Raw genomic sequence first — 17869 nt, 5'->3', positions numbered from 1 at the left:
ACTGATTGTGGATGATCAGCCATGATCACAGTGAATGGTGGTGCTGGCTCGAAGGGCCGAATGGCCTACTCCTGCACCTATGGTTTATTGTTTATTGTCTATTGCAATGAATTTCACAGATTCACCACCCTCTGGCTAAAGGAATTTCTCCTCATCTCTGTTCTAAAGGGTCATCCTTGTATTCTGTGGCTGTACACTCTGGTCCTAGACTCCCCTACTATAGGAAAGATCATTCCAAATCAACCCTATCTTGGCCTTTCAATATTTGATAGGTTTCAATTCTTCTCATTCTTCTACACTCCAGCAAGTACAAGCCCCGGGCTATCAAACACTCCTCATATGTTAGATCTCTCTTTCCTGGAATCATTTTCATGAACCTCCTTTGGACCATCTCCAATGCCAGCACATTTTTCTTAGAGTAGGGGCCCAAAACTGCTTACAATGCTCCAAGAGCACCCTGACCGATGCCTTATAAAGCTTCAGCATTACATTCTATCGCTTATATTCTAGTTCTCTCGAAATGAATGCTGACATTACATTTGCCTTCCTTATCACTGACTCAAGCTGTGTTAACCACTAGGGAATCCTGCACAAGGACTCCCAACTCCCTTGCCCCTCTGATTTTTGAATTTTCTCCACATTTAGAAAAGCAGAACATGTTGTTCTACACCTTTATTCTTTCTACCAAAGTGCATGACCATACATTTCCCTACACTACATTCCATCTGCTTCTCCCAGTCTGTCGAAATCCTTCTGCAGATTCCCTGCTTCCTTACCTGCTCCTCCATCTAACTTGGTGTGGTCTGCAAATTTGGCCATAAAGCCATCAATTCCATCATCTAAGTAGCTGACAAATGACATGAAAGGACATGGTCCCAATACTAACCCCTGCAGAATACCACCTGTCACCAGCAGCCAAGCAGAATAGGCCCCTTTAATTTTGACTCTTTGCCTTGCTAACCAGCCCATCTTTTACCTATTCTAGCATCTTTCCTGTAATATCATGGGCTCTTATCTTGTTAGGCAGCCTCATGTATGGCACCTTGCCAAGTAAACATCCACTGACTCTCCTTTGTCTATCCTGCCTGGTATTTCCTCAAAGAATTCCAACAGATTTGTCAGGCAAGATTTCCCCTTAAGGAAATCATGCTCTCTCAACCACTGGGCACATCTACATGAAATGCTGTGGCAAGAAAGTAGCATCCATCATCAGGAACCCCACCACCCAAGCTATGCTCTCTTCTTGGTGCTGCCATCAGGAAGGTGGTATAGAGGCCTCAGGACTCACACCGCCAGGTTCAGGAAGTTATTCCTTCTCATCCATCAGGCTCTTGAACCAAAGGGGATAACTTCACTAAATTCACTTGCTCAATTATTGAAATATTCCCACAACCAATGGATTCACTTTCAAGAACTCTTCATCTCACGTTATCGATATTTATTGCTTACTTATTTATTATTATTGTTCATTTATTTTTGTATTTTGTTGTCTTCTACACTCTGGTTGAATGCCCGAGTTGATGTGATTTTTCAATGAATATGTTTCATTGTTATGGTTATTATTCTAAACATTTATTGAGTATGCCCACAAGAATATGAATCTCAGGGTTGTATATGGTGACATATATGTACTTTGATAATAAATTTACTTCGTATTTTGAACTGACTTTGGCCTACTTTATCATGCACCTCCAAGTACCTGAAAATCTTATCCTTAATAATGTTCTCCAACATCTTCCCAACCATTGAAGTCAGGCTAACTGGTCTATAATTTCCTTTCGTCTGCTTCCCTCCTTTCTTGCAGAGTGAGGTGACATTTGTAATTTTCCAGTCCTTCGGAACCATTTCAGAATCTAATAATTCTTGAAAGATCATTTGTTACTGCCTCCACAATCTCTTCAGCTACCTCTTTCAGAACCCTGTGGTATAGCCCATTAGAGTCAGGTGACTTAGTTAATTGCAGACCTTTCAGCTTCCCAAGCACCTTCTCCTTAGCAATAACAACTACACTTACTTCTTCCCCCTTGATACTCTTGATTTTCTGGCATATTGCTCGTGTCATCCACAGTGAAGACAGATGCAAAATATTTATTAAGTTTGTCTGCTATTTCTTTGTCTCCTATTACTACTTCTCCAGCTTTATTTTCCAGTATTCCAATATCCACTCTCACCTCTCTTTTACTCTTTATAAATCTGAAAAGATTGCTTATCCTCTTTTATATTATTGGCTAGCTTACCTTCTACTTCCCTCTTTTCTGCCCTTATGGTTTTTTCAGTTGCCTTCTGTTAGCTTTTGAAATCCTCTAAGATCCCACTAATGTTTGTTATATTATATGCCCTCTCTTTTGCTTTTATAGTCCGAGAGTTCCATTGTCACCCATGGTTGCCTCATTCTCCCTTTCCATCTTCAAGATGCAGTTATCCTGTGCCTTCCGAATTGCCTCCAGAGACTCCAGCCATTGCTGCTCTGCCATCATCCCTGCTAGTGTCCCCTTCCAATCAACTTTAGCTAGCTCCTCTCATGCCTCTCTAATTCCCTTTATTCCACTGTAATGCTGATACTTCTGACTTTATCTTCTCCCTTTCAAACTGCAGGGTGAATTCTATCATATTATGATCACTGCCTCCCAAAGTTTCCTTTACCTTAAGCTCCCTAAGCAAATCCGGTTCATTACACATTACCCAATCCAGAATGGCTCAACAATTAAAAATCCATTTCATAATGTAATAACACCTGTAAATGTTGTATTTCTGAATTAAACTGTTTTGACAACTGCAATAACAGTACAAGCACTTTACACCTTAGACTTGAGCTGAAGTTCCCCATCGTTTTAGGATGTTAGCATTGCATCTTCTTTAGACTTGATCATTGATCCAACAGGTCCTGTAATTCAGAACATAAACTGAATTTCATTGTCGATCTTTTCTGCATAAACCCATGCTGTATGGATTTCCCACAACACATGTCAAACATATTGCTGTGGGTATAGCTGGCAGAACTCGACTGAGAATTGAAAGGAATTCTCACACCTATACAGCTACCAAACAAGTGAAAATACGAAGATTCATTAGAGGGTAGTGGGAAAGAATTCTGCTTTGGGGTGGAAAGGAGAAAGAAGAGAGACTTACAGGAAAGACTTCATATCTAACCCTCGATTACGGAGCTGTCCCATGACGTAATCCCAGCTCCCAGGGTTGGAGCGACTGCGGCCACCGGCTGTGCGACTGCGTGAGCCCGCTGTACTGCCTGCCCTGTGCTGGGCTCTGTAGGGAGACCTGCTGCCGGAGGTTGTCTGCTGCTGGAACTGAAGCTGCCCCAGGCTCTGGCTGGTGGTGGGCTGGTGATGGGCGGGTCTATGCTGCTGCAGTGGCTGCTGGAGGCTCTGCTGCCTCTGCAGCGTCCGAGGTCGCGGGCATTTCGATTGTTGGTCGGCCGGTGGTGTGGATATGTGTTCTAACGTAGAGGCTGCTGACAAGAACGGCTCATCCAAGCTAACAGAACAGTGGGGCAGAAGAAAATAGTGGAAAGATATATAAAAGGAGAAAACAAAAAGCAAAGCAGAGTTAGCCAACCTGTAGTGAAGTCCAGCAATGCATCTCGAGTGTGTTGGATGCCAGGCTTCGGGCTGATAGATCATTAACATATAGTTACTGACAGGTAGCTATCATTTCCTCATCACCACACAATTACAATACAGCATTACCAAACATCAATCTCAATTTTACTTCCTGTCCTCATTGTGGTGCATTAGAATTACACTGGTTATTGGAACACAGCAAGTGAGCAAGGTTCAACAAAAACAAAGCACTTTGAGGAATATGGAGCTCTGGTTTACTAGAAAGAAAAATAAACTGTTTCTTGTGGGCAGTAAGAAGAATTAGGATAAAAATGTTTAGGGTGTTAGACAGTTGATCCTAGGAGTCACAAACATTTATTTTAAAAGTTGGTCATTAAATACATTTTTCTACATAGATACAGTGATAGAAAAAATGCCTCTAGAACCTTATTATTCCACATATAGCATTGATTCTTGCTATCAAAAACCTCAAGCAAGTGTTTTTTTTCTGTACAAAGCCATAGTATCAATGTTAATGTTACATGGAAGGAGAAAATCCATGAAATTAGGTCAAGATTAAAACTCCTCAGTCTTAATATCCTTAATGTGGCTATACAAGAAAAACAATTACAACAGATTATAAATTAGAGAGAAAGAAAATGTGCGTGTGTGTTTGTGTGTGTGAGTGAGTGAGTGAGAGAGAAAGAGAGAGAGAGAGAGTTAACAATGCTGTTTTCAGAAGATATTTGACTTGTAAATCCCTATTAATGAAAATATCATCTGTTTGCAAAGAAAATGACTGTCAACATCTTATGTTCCAAAGGTCTTTTAATACCTGTGGAAGATATAAGGTTTACAAAAAAAGGTCAATTTTTGAACTTGCAGTTTCTTTCTTCTGTATGATCAAATTAAATATTTATTAGAGAAGGACCTTTAATTGCTTATGGGAATAAGTTTCTCTGCAGGGCACCTACCTTGTTTTAGCTAATGGTACTCAGCTTGAATTGAGTACATTCCTTCCTGCTCGGTCATTCGTATCCTTTAGTTAGGAAACATTACACTATTGTAATTATTGAGCAATGTTGAAGGTCAAATTTTAACACTAAATTACTCAAAATGGTGGAAAAAAAACATTCCTTTTTAAAATTAGTCCAGGTGATCCCATATAAAATTCCAGCTCACTTGACAAGATGAAATCTAATCAGATATCAATTTTAGTAATCACTGTTGGAGTTTTATATTATGAAAGGATATAGAAAATTCCCACCCATGAATTCTGTGCTCACTGTGGTTAAGAACATAAGCGATCAGAAATGGAATACTTTCCTCTCTAGGCAGTGTGCACTCTCACTCACATTTGGTAGAACTTCATTATATCCAAAGAGAAACTTAGTCAGTAAAACCCAATGACACAAGTGCATCTCCATTGCCTCAGCTTTTTCATTTCTCACATCAACCATTCTGTGACCTCCCTCAATAAAATTACCTATTAATGTTCCATTATGGCGGGCTTGTGCTGTGGGTTGATATTTACTGGCAATTATCTTCCAAATATTTGAAAGTAAATATCATAAAATACTTTTCAGCAGGGAGATAGATCTTTTCCACTGCCCTAAGCATTTGAAAAGTCCTTTTAATTACTTGGTTTTTGTTCTTGTAGGGACTTGCCAGTTGAAAATTGAATCAACAGTTTTCAGCCCATATGGGAAGTGTGAATATGTAAGCCTAAAATAATTAAATATTACACTAAAACGTTCAAAGACTTATTACATCATTGCTCAAAGTTCAACCAGAAAGAATCCAGTAAAATGTCGACTTTGGTATCAATAATGGCTGATGAAATACCCAGTGCTGCAATGTCTTTATTCCCGAATATGAACTTGTTTTTAAATGGCTCAATGTAAATTCTGATTTTGAATGAGGATTTTGCAAATTTGACACAAAATTTGTGGAAATCTTCTTTCTTTTCATTTCTCACACAGCTCCTCAAGTGCCTAACAGCATCCTGACATGTGCAGAAGAAATTCTGAATATCTGCATTGTCATATATATCACTTTACATAAAGGTCAACAGTAACGCAGAGTCTACAAAGCTACAGCAAGCTACAGAGTATACTTAATCAAAAAGTGGTATAAGCCAGGTAAACACATAACAGTTGAGACTGGAAGGTAAAGATTATTTCCGTTCCTATACATGGTTATAAAATTTAAAGAAATGTAAAGCCATATTTCAGTCGGAGCTGCAACTTAATGCGTTACTTTCTTACTTCAAGGTGCCAATTATTGATGAGCAAATTTAAATTTTGCATTTAAATATTGTATTCACAAACTTCCTTATAATATCCAAATCTTAAGAAGAAGTAAACTTCACTGCCCCACTCGTAAATCAACATTTCATCCATAGGATGCCCATACATCAGATTCTGCTTGGAAATTAGTGTTATATTCATCAGGCCAGGGTGAACATTGTTAGTTGCTGGTGCTGCTTAAAACAACACAGCTATGAGAACTGATCACCAAACAGTACGGGTTGAGTACCCATTAACCAAAATACTTGGGCCCAGAGCTATGTCAGATTTTGGAATATACAGTATAATGAATTACCCTGGGATCACCATCATTTCCAATTCTGAATTTACCTGCTACCAATAAGCAGTCTTTGTCTTACACTTGTTCATCACACTTATGTACTTAACAGTAAAAGATATTACATGCCATTAATATAATGAAAATATAATGTGTGCCAGGTAACAAAAGCAGCACGCCAGCATGGGGAGAATACCTGAATCAGCTGTTGAACAACAACAAACAACAACAGGCTTTCAGTCTCCACCTAAGGTACCATGTTTGGATTAAAAGGTTAGAATACACTGTATTTGCACTGTATTTTACCTTTTACTTTAGGTTTTATGTAAGGTATAATAACAATCAGCATTGTAGACTTGTTCTGGTGTTAGATTTTCATCAGCAATGGTCTTCGTAACTCGTCAACGGATTTCCCTGCTGCCTCGTCATCAGCAGATGCTTCATCTTTAAAATTTTTATAACCTTTAAAATTTAATGCCATATCTTTTCTTAAATTTCTGCAACCAGTCTGTTGAATATTCTCAATTACCTTCAATTTTCAATTTGGTCTGATAGATCTTGGTTTGTTTCATGATCAGATACTATTATGTGGCATTTATTTACTTCAACACAGACGAATCTACTCTTTCAACACACAATTGAGATCTTCATTTACTGCTTTATGCAGAGTTTTTCTATTCTTCATTGACTTCTGCTCATTACATATGTGAAGTCACTCCTCCGATCTGTCTGTGATGCGCAGACACCTTCCCAATGCCTGGGAACCTTCCCAGTGTCTTGTTGAATTTTCCGTTTGTAAAGTCACAACAGTGCTCAAGAGAATTCAGATTTCGGAATTTTGGATAAGGGGTACTCAACCAGTATTAAGATTGATCAGGGGTATAAATGTGGCATGATTATGCACTTGCATTGGTTATAATATAGTAAATATCAAAGGATACAGACATTATATTGCAGATATTCTATGTAAATGCAGCAATAAATATGTGAATTAGATAACACAGAAGCAGGAATCACTGTATCACTGTCCTGTACCAGAATCACATAAATTCACACAAACCCTCTCTCTCATTCTTTGACCATCATTTTTCAGTGCAATAATTTATCAAATGCACCTCTTCACGGCTTAGTGCAGCTTGCAATTGTATGTGTGAATTTAAGACCTGAACGCAATTGTGAACTACTTTTCTTGATATCAAGTCATTAAGAATATGAAAAAAACAAAAGCAGAAACAAGTCTTGAGACCATAAATTTTCAGGGAGGTAAATATACATAAACCAACATCTCAAATTAGCCATGAGTCCAGGCACTGTTTCAATCTGAAATAAAATCTCTATAAAAGGCTAAGGATTTCAAGTTAACACCTTACAGAATAATTTATTCTCTAACATCCTTTTCTATCCTATGGAATAGAACTTTGCATTTTTAAAGAATATAGTACAATAAAAAAAATCTGTGCATGAAGGCATCACCCCAGTTTCACTCCCAATCGACCTTAGCACTTATATTTTGCTATGATACACAACAAGCTGGGAAGTACTTTGTGTCAACATTAAGTATCAGAAAAATTGAGAGATGATTGCAAAAATGACATTAATGATAAGCTTTAAAAGGTGGCAAAACAAATAGCAAGTGAGAGGATCAGTTAAAATCTTCCAGGGAGTAAAGTCACGGCAGCCTGAGACCATGATACCACTACCATTATTGTGACAGAAGAGGGGTATCAGGCAGAGAAACTAGAATAGAAGATTGTTGAAGGATGAAGAGAAAGAAACTGTCAAAGCTGTGGAAGTATTGGTGAGTAACAGTATGGATTTTGAATTAGCCAGTCTGCAAGATAGGAAGTGAATCGGGACCTTACAATCCGCGAGAGGAGGCAAGCAGTTTGTAGAGGATAGAGCTGGTGGAAGCACAGATAGAAAGAGCATTAAATTAAAAGTAACAAAGGCACATGTCAGTAGCTATAAGTCTGAGCCAAGGTTGATTGTACCTCAAGTTACTGAGCTGGAAGGAAGCAATCTTGACTTGAAGCTCAGCTTAAGGTTGATTGCAGGCTTTCAAAGGTAAGTGACACAGGGCAACAGAGTTGAGAGAAAGGCTACAGTATGTTTGGGATGCCAAGCATACCTTTATTTTTGCCAAATATTTTGATGAAAAGCATTCTAAATCCTTCATGACTTAACTCGACTGCTGGTGATCAAACCAATAATAGAGTAGCTGCAGTCATAGAGAGACATATCCGCAATACACATAATCTTGTCTTACATATTATTGATGATGTTGTTGAAGGGCTAATTTTTCAAATGAGGAGATAGAGTTGAAAACAGAATTTGGGAAAATTCCTAAGAGACCATAGGAGAACAGGAGTGTGTTGATGCAAACATCTGCTATGCACCTTCTATGAGAAAAGATGCTATATATAGCAAACACATTACAAATTAGCAGAAACATTAGCACAAACACAATAATAGATTCTTACAGATAAACAACAGTGTTTTGAAAACATATAAACAAGACAAAACCACTTTGCAAAACCACATGAACAACTAGAAATATCAAATTAAATAGCAGATAGTATTGATGACTAATTTATAAGACAGAGCCGCGAAGGAAAGGAATATTTACTTTGGGCTGGACTGCACTGACTCTCTGGGCAATCACCTTCCAGCTGCACCTAGAGCATCACTATGCTCCAGAATTTGGCACATGAGCAACTTGGTGCAGGTATACAAAAGATGCTCATGATCAAAGTTGGGCTCATCTGATCTCTTGCTCCAGGTACTATGTTTAGTTTCATACTGAGCTGAAGGGGTTGGATACACTTGGTAATAGGCTGTTCATTAACAAAAATCCAATAATTTCAAGGAGTTCACTAACATTCACTGTAAAAGAGGACAGTGACTTTTTTTGTAATTTTGTTTTAAAGGATATTGATGTTTTCAGTTAACTTGTATTAAGTTTGCTTACATTTGATTCTGTGAATTGGTTCTTTAATTTGCTCACTAACATTTGTGTGAAACCTGTTGCCTTTGCCCCAGCAACTGCTCTCAGTCCATTGTGCTCTGCAGCTAATGTGCAATGCATGGGATGCCTGAAAATATTGCAGAATTCTTAATAAAGAACTTCCTTTTGCATTTTAGTTGACTGAAAGTATCTATGGTAAACCATATATATATGTTGTAACTGGGTTACCTGTCTGGACACGCCCCTCTGCTGACTGCTCCTGTGGCTCCTCCCACAGACCCCTGAATAAAAGCGATTGTGCCACTGCTCCTCCTCTCAGTCCAGGGCAGATACTCAGCATGGTCGAGGTCACATTTTACTGCTAATAAAAGCCTTTCAGTATTTACTCTACTTCCAGTCTTTTGGAGTAATTGATAGTGCAACAGTATCCTTAACTTTAATTCTTCTGTCCTCCTGGTTTACTTTGATGGCTGCCTTCCCTTGTGATTAAACTCTATGGTATGAATATGTTTGTCCCCTTTCCGTGTACGCTATGCGCAGAGTAAAAACAACTTGTCAGCCATCATCCAGTTGCTTCTTTGTGCTGTCAAAAAGTAACATAAGTTCTAAACGTCTATTTTCCTTCTGCCCAGTTGTTCCTGAATGTTCAATGATAGTCATGTCAGGATAAAGAATTCTAAGTTCTGCTTTTCATGAATACAAGGGAACTACAACTCTGAGAAACTGTAACTGCAATGGCAACCAAGTGATTGTCCCTGACAGCACATTCATCATATTAATTTGGCTCTACAGCAATGAATACAAAACTGTCTGTAACATATTTGGGAAAATAATGGAATTGGAATTTACTGGACCTGCAGACCGTAGTTCCAATGGAAATCACTGACTCGCAGCTATTGAGTCTCATGGCTTGGATTTACGTGCAGGCACTGCCACTCTTCAAACACAGATTGCACTGCAAGTGCCAATACACCCGCTAGTTCTATGGGTTCCAAAGATAAAGCCTAACATTGTTTCCCAAATATGATCAAACTAATGTGGGTTTAATTATTAATTACTATTGATTTAATTACTTTACTTTATAGTCAGAAGCATCAAAATATGTTAAGTTCCTTGACAGTAGACACTTCTACCTGATTCATCTTCTATCAGAACTTGTCAGTGGTAATCCAGCATTTGAGCTTCTAACTATACCACCTGAGACCTACATGCTGGTAATACCTCCCCGCAGAACTGAAAGTGTGAGGAAAGACTGTATTAAAATAGGTGGGAAGGTATGTTATGACAATAATATGGTGTTTCTACAGTGGGATGTAGATAGACTGAGGTAGATAGGTAGATTGTCTAGTTGGGCAAAAACCTGGTAAGAAGTGTTTAATGTGAGGAAGTGTGCAATCATGCAGTTTGGTTAGAGGAATCAAAACATGGATTGTTATCAAAATGGAGAGAGGATGAAAATGAATGAAGTTCAGAGGGATCTAGATGTTCCAATGTGTAAATCATGAAAACTTAGCAAAGTCCAATAGGTTAAGAGAGCAGATGACACGTTGACCTTTTTTGCAAAGATGTTGGAATTTAAGGATGGGGAAGTTTTCTAACATGTATTGGGAGTTGATGAGGCCATACTTGATATACTGTGTACAATTTTATTCCCCTTACCGTAAAAAATGGCTATAGTAACATGAGCCAGTCCATGGGAGATTCACGAAGCTAATTCCTGGGATGAGAGTGTGGTTCCATCAAAAGTGGCCGATGGTTTTGGCCTACATTTTCTGGAGTTTAGAGGAATGAGAGAGTGACCTTATTCAAACATCTAAGATCCTTAGGGCTTGACAGGGTGTAGAGGCTGAGATGTTTCATCAGTGGTAGAACCATAAGCAACAGGGCAGACTGCAAAATAAAGTGTCGGTCATTTAAAACTAAGGTATGTGAGAAATTTTCCTGAGAGTAGTGAAGTGTTGGAATTCCCATTAAGAGAATTCAAATATTTAAAATGCTGTGAAACTGAGGTTTGTAGGACATTGACACAGAAGAGGAGTTGAGGACAATATAGATAACCTGTGATTATTTTGAACAGTGTGGTGGACTTGTGGACCTGGTGGCCTAGTCCTGTTCCTATTTCTTGCGTGATTGGCCTTCCACATCAGGAACTGCAGAGTACAGGCGTGTCGGGAATGCATGTGGAAACCAGATCAAATTCAATCTGGCCCAATAAAGAAAAGATGATATTTTCTCATTTTCCACATCACTAACATCACTGACATCTGTGGAAATCATTCTTACTGCAGAAAAGTTAGCACTAAATAGTTTAACTTCTATTGTTAACTAACAATCGTCTCTTGAAAATAGAATGACTTAAGCTGTGGTTCTCACTGAGCCCAATGTCATCTTTAGGTGCAGAACTTAGTTTTTCTTTCATTTCACTTAAAATGAGATTCTGAACTGCTGCAATGGCTAAAATATTGCATAATGATATGAAATGCAAAGTATTCTATGAAGTATAAATGGCTAAATTCAAAACAAAACCTCAAGCAATACAAATAAAAAAACATTTAAATCCCTCACAAACACTACTGATTGTAGAACAGATGATGGAAGAACACGTGAAGTAGAGATTCAAACCATAGTATAGGTAACCCATTCATCATCTTAAAAAGGCCATGTTGTGTGGCAGTGGACACACACACATACTTGTTCACTCCACACCGTTATGGAATCTGAGCCATGCCTCTCGAAAGCCAGCAAATTTAAATTCCCTTCAATACCTTTTTTTGCAGAATTAAGCTACACATTAAGTTAAATCTAATCAACTGAATATGTAGTTTGAGTTGTCTGAGAATGACAATAGCACTCAGATGCTTTAATATTAGATTTTGCAGGTTGTTTTTGCCTGAAGCAACTCTTACAAATGCATTATGCCTTCAAATGCTCAAAAAATTATTAGCTTTGATATTAGTAAGGAATTTCAATAATTATATAGAAAACTTTTGAATTATTTGAATAATTTTGCTTAGTATTACTTTGAAGTTATTCCTCACCATGGTTACTTCCCTATGAAAACGTAGAGCAAGAGTTTGAATTCATGAAGCCCTCTCACTTATAATTAGAACTACCATGGACTCAAAATCACACTCAATCTTCTTTGGACAGTTCTAAAGATACACTCTCTGACCTAGTAAAAAAATACAAAATGTTTATTGACTCATGCTTTCACAATTCAACTAAGGAAGAGTTCCCTCCACAAACATTTTTCTTTAATTCAGCAGATGTGCCCTATGAAACATTTGATATCAATCTATTAACTCTTTATATATTAATATCTCAAGGCTCTCTAAGTATATTTAAATTTTAGCAGGCAGAATTTAATGTCATTCCGTACTACTTTTGAGAAGATGCAAGGTAAGCATTCTGGACAAGTTGTTAGATTATTTTTCCGGTTCTGAAACAATGTGCTACCAAGTCAGGATGGTAGGCAATTGGGTGGGAACTTAAAAGCGGAAGTGCTCTCATGTCTTTGTCTTCTTCTCATTCTAAGTGACAGAGGTGGTCAATATCATTCGAGTGGGAAATTTCCTGCAATGCATTTTGCAAATACTGACTGAAGCTACCATGCCCCAATAGAGGGAGTGCATCTTTTATATATAAATAGAGAGAGAGAGAGAGAGAGAGAGAGAGAGAGAGAGAGAGAGAGAGAGAGAGAGAGAGAGAGATCAAAAAAAAAAATGGCAGGAGGGGCAAGCTGGGGGTAAGTGGAAGGGGTAAGGCATGGCTTGACAGAGACACTTGGGCTAACACCACCTCCCAAAAGTCTGTTGGTGCAAAGGCAAATCTCTTGTCTGAGCCAAGTGCTAGACAACTACTTAGAATGCAAATCAAGGAGCCATGCATTATATTGGATGCTGTTTAAGATTATCTTGTCAAAGGGGGTCTTCTGCTCTCTCAAACATTAACTAGTGGTCTTATGAAATACTGATTTCACCTATACTTGTCTGTGCAAGACAACAGGGTCATTCCTCCAGACGCTGTTAAAATAGACCAACCCTGATCTCTATCGTACCTGAATTCTTAACCCCTTCTAGTCTGTTACACTGATGTGCATACGCACCCACACCACTGCATTCTGAACTTGTATGAAGTTTGGCAATTTGGCACCACTGAACTTTGATGTTACAAGCCTGCCAAAATATCCAGGCTCAGAAAAGTAATCTGCATGATGTGTTATTTAGACATATGCCACTATTGCTATATTTTACACACCTGGCCCCAGGCTCTTTTAGGCTACTGCTCTTATAGATAACTATGAAAAAAAATTGCTAAAATTCTAAAATGAAACTTCTGCGCAGTATAAAGATTAATAATTAATATCAAAGGAGTATTTGCCGCCTTAGTGAGATTGGTCTTTGTGTAAATTCTCTGACACACAGTTTCAGGGATGTGCAACAATGAAAAACATATGCTCCAAATTCTGCCTGACACACAATTCTTTCTCGGGTTACCCAAAAACAGATAAAGAAAAACTGGACATATTTTCCCTATTTTACCACCAGAGAAGAAAAGGATATCAGAAGCAAATAATCCCTGAATAAGTTAATTAAAAGTTATGGTTCTTTTAGCCACAGATACCAGCCATTGTCAAGGTGCAAGCTATTGAGAATATGCCATTACAATGAAATTCTGTAGCAATTGCAAGGATACATCCATTCAAAAAAGGGTACATCTCACACGCATAACCTACTTTTACTTTCTCAAAATATCTCTTCCTAGAACTGCTTTAAGTTAGTACAACCCATTCTTTTTTTCCTGCTTGGGTCTGCACCTGATTCTGGAACAAGATCAGACAAGGTCCATATAATTATCCTGAATTTCTAACTGAGAAGAGATCTTGTTGCTTAAATTAATACATCCCGCGCCGGAGCTCGGTTTGATCAAATTTTCTGTCTCCTGTATGGTGTCCCTTACAAAATCAAGGACCTCCTTTTGAATAAGTCAATACACAGTTTGCTGAAGAGACCTTCTCACTGAGCCTACATCAACAACACAGTAAGTGCAATTACTGATCACTCAGAGGTCATATTTCCATTGGTAGCAAAGCCAGTGAGCAAATACCACCAGGAAAGGAATACTGCCCTGCCAGCTGGATGTCAGACATCATGTTTGTCAATATATGACAACCTGGTCACAAAGGACAAATCATTCTCAACATATCGCTATTGGGAAAAGAACACGTGTCTCCTACAAAGCAACTCCAGTCAGTCACAGGGAGAAAGCTGGCCCATGAAACTGCAATGAACATCCGTCATTTATTAGATCCACAGCATGCTAAATAAAGTGTTAGTGAGACTTTCAATGGTATTGTGGGCATGATAAGGCAAATTATGGTCATGGCAAGTGGATGGATACAATTACAAAGCATATGTATTCTTAAAACCCATGCATGTGCAAGTGTAATGGACAAATGATAGGATCCAGTGCTGCTGGGCAGTCATGTTGTGAAGACACTTGTTAATTTCCTGCAAAAGTTATTTCATCATTGAAAGAGTGATTTCTTTGGCTGTCACAGGCTCGGTAAGTATGTAACTACTCATTGAAACTCACTTAGCTTGGTTGAGCTTGCCCGATGCTAGGAGAGTCTGGACTGTGTGCCAGCGCCCACCTTTCCCAACCTTCCCATTGGCAGCTTCACCCCGATTACTGACGGAAGATCCGCTGCTCTTCATGCTGTTGCTGCGGGTTTGCTTCTCGGCCGTGCGTGTTTCTTTTTCAGCTACTGGAGCTTTGTTACCGGACATGAGAGAGCCACTAGTACGGACAGGAAGCAGAGTGGACAGAGAGTGAGTCAGCCCTGATTGAAGATTGGAGTAAAGCAGATCTGCTGCTAAAGCACATCAGTGCACACCTACGCAGCCCTTTCTTCCAAAGCTCAAAAAAAAAACAGAAGGGGATTAAGCAGCCAGAGAAATTCTATCAACAGCATCAAGACAGCATTTTAAAAAATGTTAGTTCTATCACACAGTGTAACAGAAACCTCAACGAGCAACCCTCTGCTATCCCACATTTGGAAGATAGATCAGATGAGTTGTGAACTTCAAGCAAGGCACATGATCAGGAGGGTTGTTCGTCTCCATGGGGTCAAGTTATCCATGGGGTTGCAAAGGGTTTGGGAATGGGCGTGAGTGGGTGATTGGGTGGATAGGTAAAAGACAGAGGAAGGAAGCTTTACATACTATAGAAAGCCAAACCATTGAAAGAAACTCACTTGAGTGAAAGACGTGGGTCACCATAAGGTGCATAAGGCGAAATGTTTAGAATGAACTCCTTTGGAGGGTAGGAACTCCATTTCTTTTGTACAGTGCTGTCATTGTTATTCCAAAAGTCTTTGTCAAGATCACTAGAACAGCAAAGAGAGAAAAGAAGGAAAACACAACAGAAGCTGAAATATGAAAAAAATATGTTTGTTAAAGATGGACTTTATTACTGTGGTTGAATACTTGGTCAGGTGGTGAGCAAATTCCCTGGCAGAGGAAACAGCATTTAACAACTGAGCTCAACATGAATCAACAGTTTCAATGTTCATGCCCAAATCTTTGGCGTAACTTGAAATTTTTTTGTGTGAGATTTGTCTTAAAAAGAAAACAAGTTTGTTAGCCAAAGGACTTCAGGAAAAGTACATTTTGCTAAGCAGAAGATATACTGCAGGGAGCAAAGTAGCTGAATTGTTAGTCAGGAACAACAGAAAATGGCATCTCCAAGAATTCTCTTTTCACAAAGTTCCTAGTAATTAAGTCAAACCCATACCTGATTGACGTCATAATAGACTGTGCAATGCTTTGAATACATTATGTACTCAAACCCCTAAATCCCACTACATGATGTTTCTACTTCCTTCAGGCAAAGGTAAGGTGTGGAGGGAGCATTCACCCAAATGAGTTTATACAAAGCATGATGACATTCAGCTTGTTTACCAGGTCTGAAGACCTTTCCATTCTCATTCAACATCAAAAGGAAAACAGGAGATTTTATAATGGCAATTACTGGAATCCCCTTCTCCTGCAATATTTATGGCACACACAACTTCATCATGTGATAGAAATTCTTGACCTAAATCCTTCACAAGTTTGTGAACAAAAGATGAGTAAGAAACAAGATATAGACCATCTGTTAGTAAATGGATTTAGTTCTGATGGGCACTTGATGCTTGGGAAGGATTCAGCTGGCCAAAGGTACTGTCACTATGCTGTATTACTCCACGACACAGAGGTTCACTTAGAAATGGAGAAAGCAATTTTATACTTAAGAATGAAGGAATGACTAAACTTCTTCCTTTGCTTCTACTTTTTAGAGTTGAAAATGAAAATGAGAATCTTGGTGCATGAGGGTCAGTGTTTGCAGGTGGGCAAAAGGACCTGTTTCTGTGCAGTATCTCCTTATAACAATATGAAACATCTGTAGAAGTTGTGGAAGATCTTCACTGAAGGTAACTATTAAAAAAAAACAACTGTTTGAAATGATAACAAATCAAAACATGGAGAAATCAACAAAAGAAATAGATCATATAAGACAGGAGATGAGGCAGCAGAGGTACTATTCATAATTTTTCAAATCTTTATCTAAGAATGATTTGTTTCCTAAAGAAAGAAGAATGTGTTCAGTAGGGAAATTGTAGAAAACCTAGTTCTAACTGCATTATGGGCAGACTTTGAAGTTGAAATTTTCTTTTGCCTCTAATGGGAACATCAAGCATCAAGCATTAAGCATCACTAGAATATTTGAATTGCACACATGGTTACTGAATTTGTTCATGACAAATGTTGAAGAAAACCACCTCCACCTCTCCCTTCTAAACCACCTCGGGCTATAAAAATCTTCAAGTTAGTAAGCATCTTCCCTATCTTTAAGATATTCAAAAGCATATCATAGAAATGAACTACTTTAACTTAGATTAACAGATTGGTTAATAAATGAAATAGAGTTTTGAAATGTCAGATCGATTGAAACAAACACTGAGCCTGAATTAAATCAAAATTGAGGAACACAATGCAAATTAGGCAAATCAAAGTAATTAATGTGGATCTGTTGACTAATTTAATTGCACTTTTTGAAAGAGCATGATATCATGTAAATAGGAAACCAGTGATCCTCAGTTGAACATCCCATATAAATGGAAAATTAGATCATGTGAACAACTTGGTAAGAAATTTATGGGGATGGTTAGATCATTAGGAAGCAATAGTAAGCAACAATAAAAGTAAGATTTTTTTGAAGTTGCAAGATGAGAACAGGAATGGGTTCAAGATTCAAGATTGTTTTGTATAATTTCCAGTACACAAGTGTAAAGGAGACTGAAATTGTTACTCCGGATCCGATGCAGCAAAAGAAAACAACACAATAAGATAAAAAACACAAAGTAATAAAAAAGCACAATAAATATAAATACATAAGATAGCTCTTATACATAGATTGATTTTGTGTCAGTAAAGTGACGATAGACACTGGGGTGCCTATACATAAGGTGTTCAGAGAACCTTTACCAGTTTTATTTTTTCAATAGATGGACTGCCAATAAATACAAGAGAAATTGTATTGACATTTGATAACGGAAATGAATTTGGAAATGAGGAACAATGCAGGATACTAAGACTCAGTTTTGTGTAGTGAGTACATAGAAAGCAGATGTGGATTGGCTTGAGCAAGTGGGTTAGTGATAATGACCACATGAGATTTCCTCAGGATTTAATGCCCATTGTCATAATACATATCACCA

At 38.2% G+C, this 17869-nt stretch overlaps 1 protein-coding gene across 3 annotated transcripts in view; it reads right to left on the bottom strand.

Annotated features, from left to right (window-relative positions):
• syt7a (synaptotagmin VIIa) overlaps positions 1-17869 on the bottom strand; it is a 572706-nt gene that overhangs the window by 131306 nt on the left and 423531 nt on the right. Inside the window, exons 4-6 of one of the 3 annotated variants that reach the window (XM_063062024.1) lie at positions 15365-15496; positions 14704-14907; positions 3130-3492 (exon numbers count right to left, since the gene is read on the bottom strand). The exons of 1 other annotated variant lie outside the window; for it this stretch is intronic. In XM_063062024.1, the coding sequence (XP_062918094.1) occupies positions 3130-3492; positions 14704-14907; positions 15365-15496 (699 nt within the window). The remainder of the gene's footprint in view (positions 1-3129; positions 3493-14703; positions 14908-15364; positions 15497-17869) is intronic. One more of the 3 variants, XM_063062025.1, reaches the window with a different exon arrangement.

The sequence above is a fragment of the Mobula hypostoma genome, chromosome 11, assembly GCF_963921235.1.
Source record: "Mobula hypostoma chromosome 11, sMobHyp1.1, whole genome shotgun sequence".
Lineage (NCBI taxonomy): Eukaryota > Metazoa > Chordata > Chondrichthyes > Myliobatiformes > Myliobatidae > Mobula > Mobula hypostoma.
This window is presented reverse-complemented; position numbering and strand designations above follow the sequence as displayed.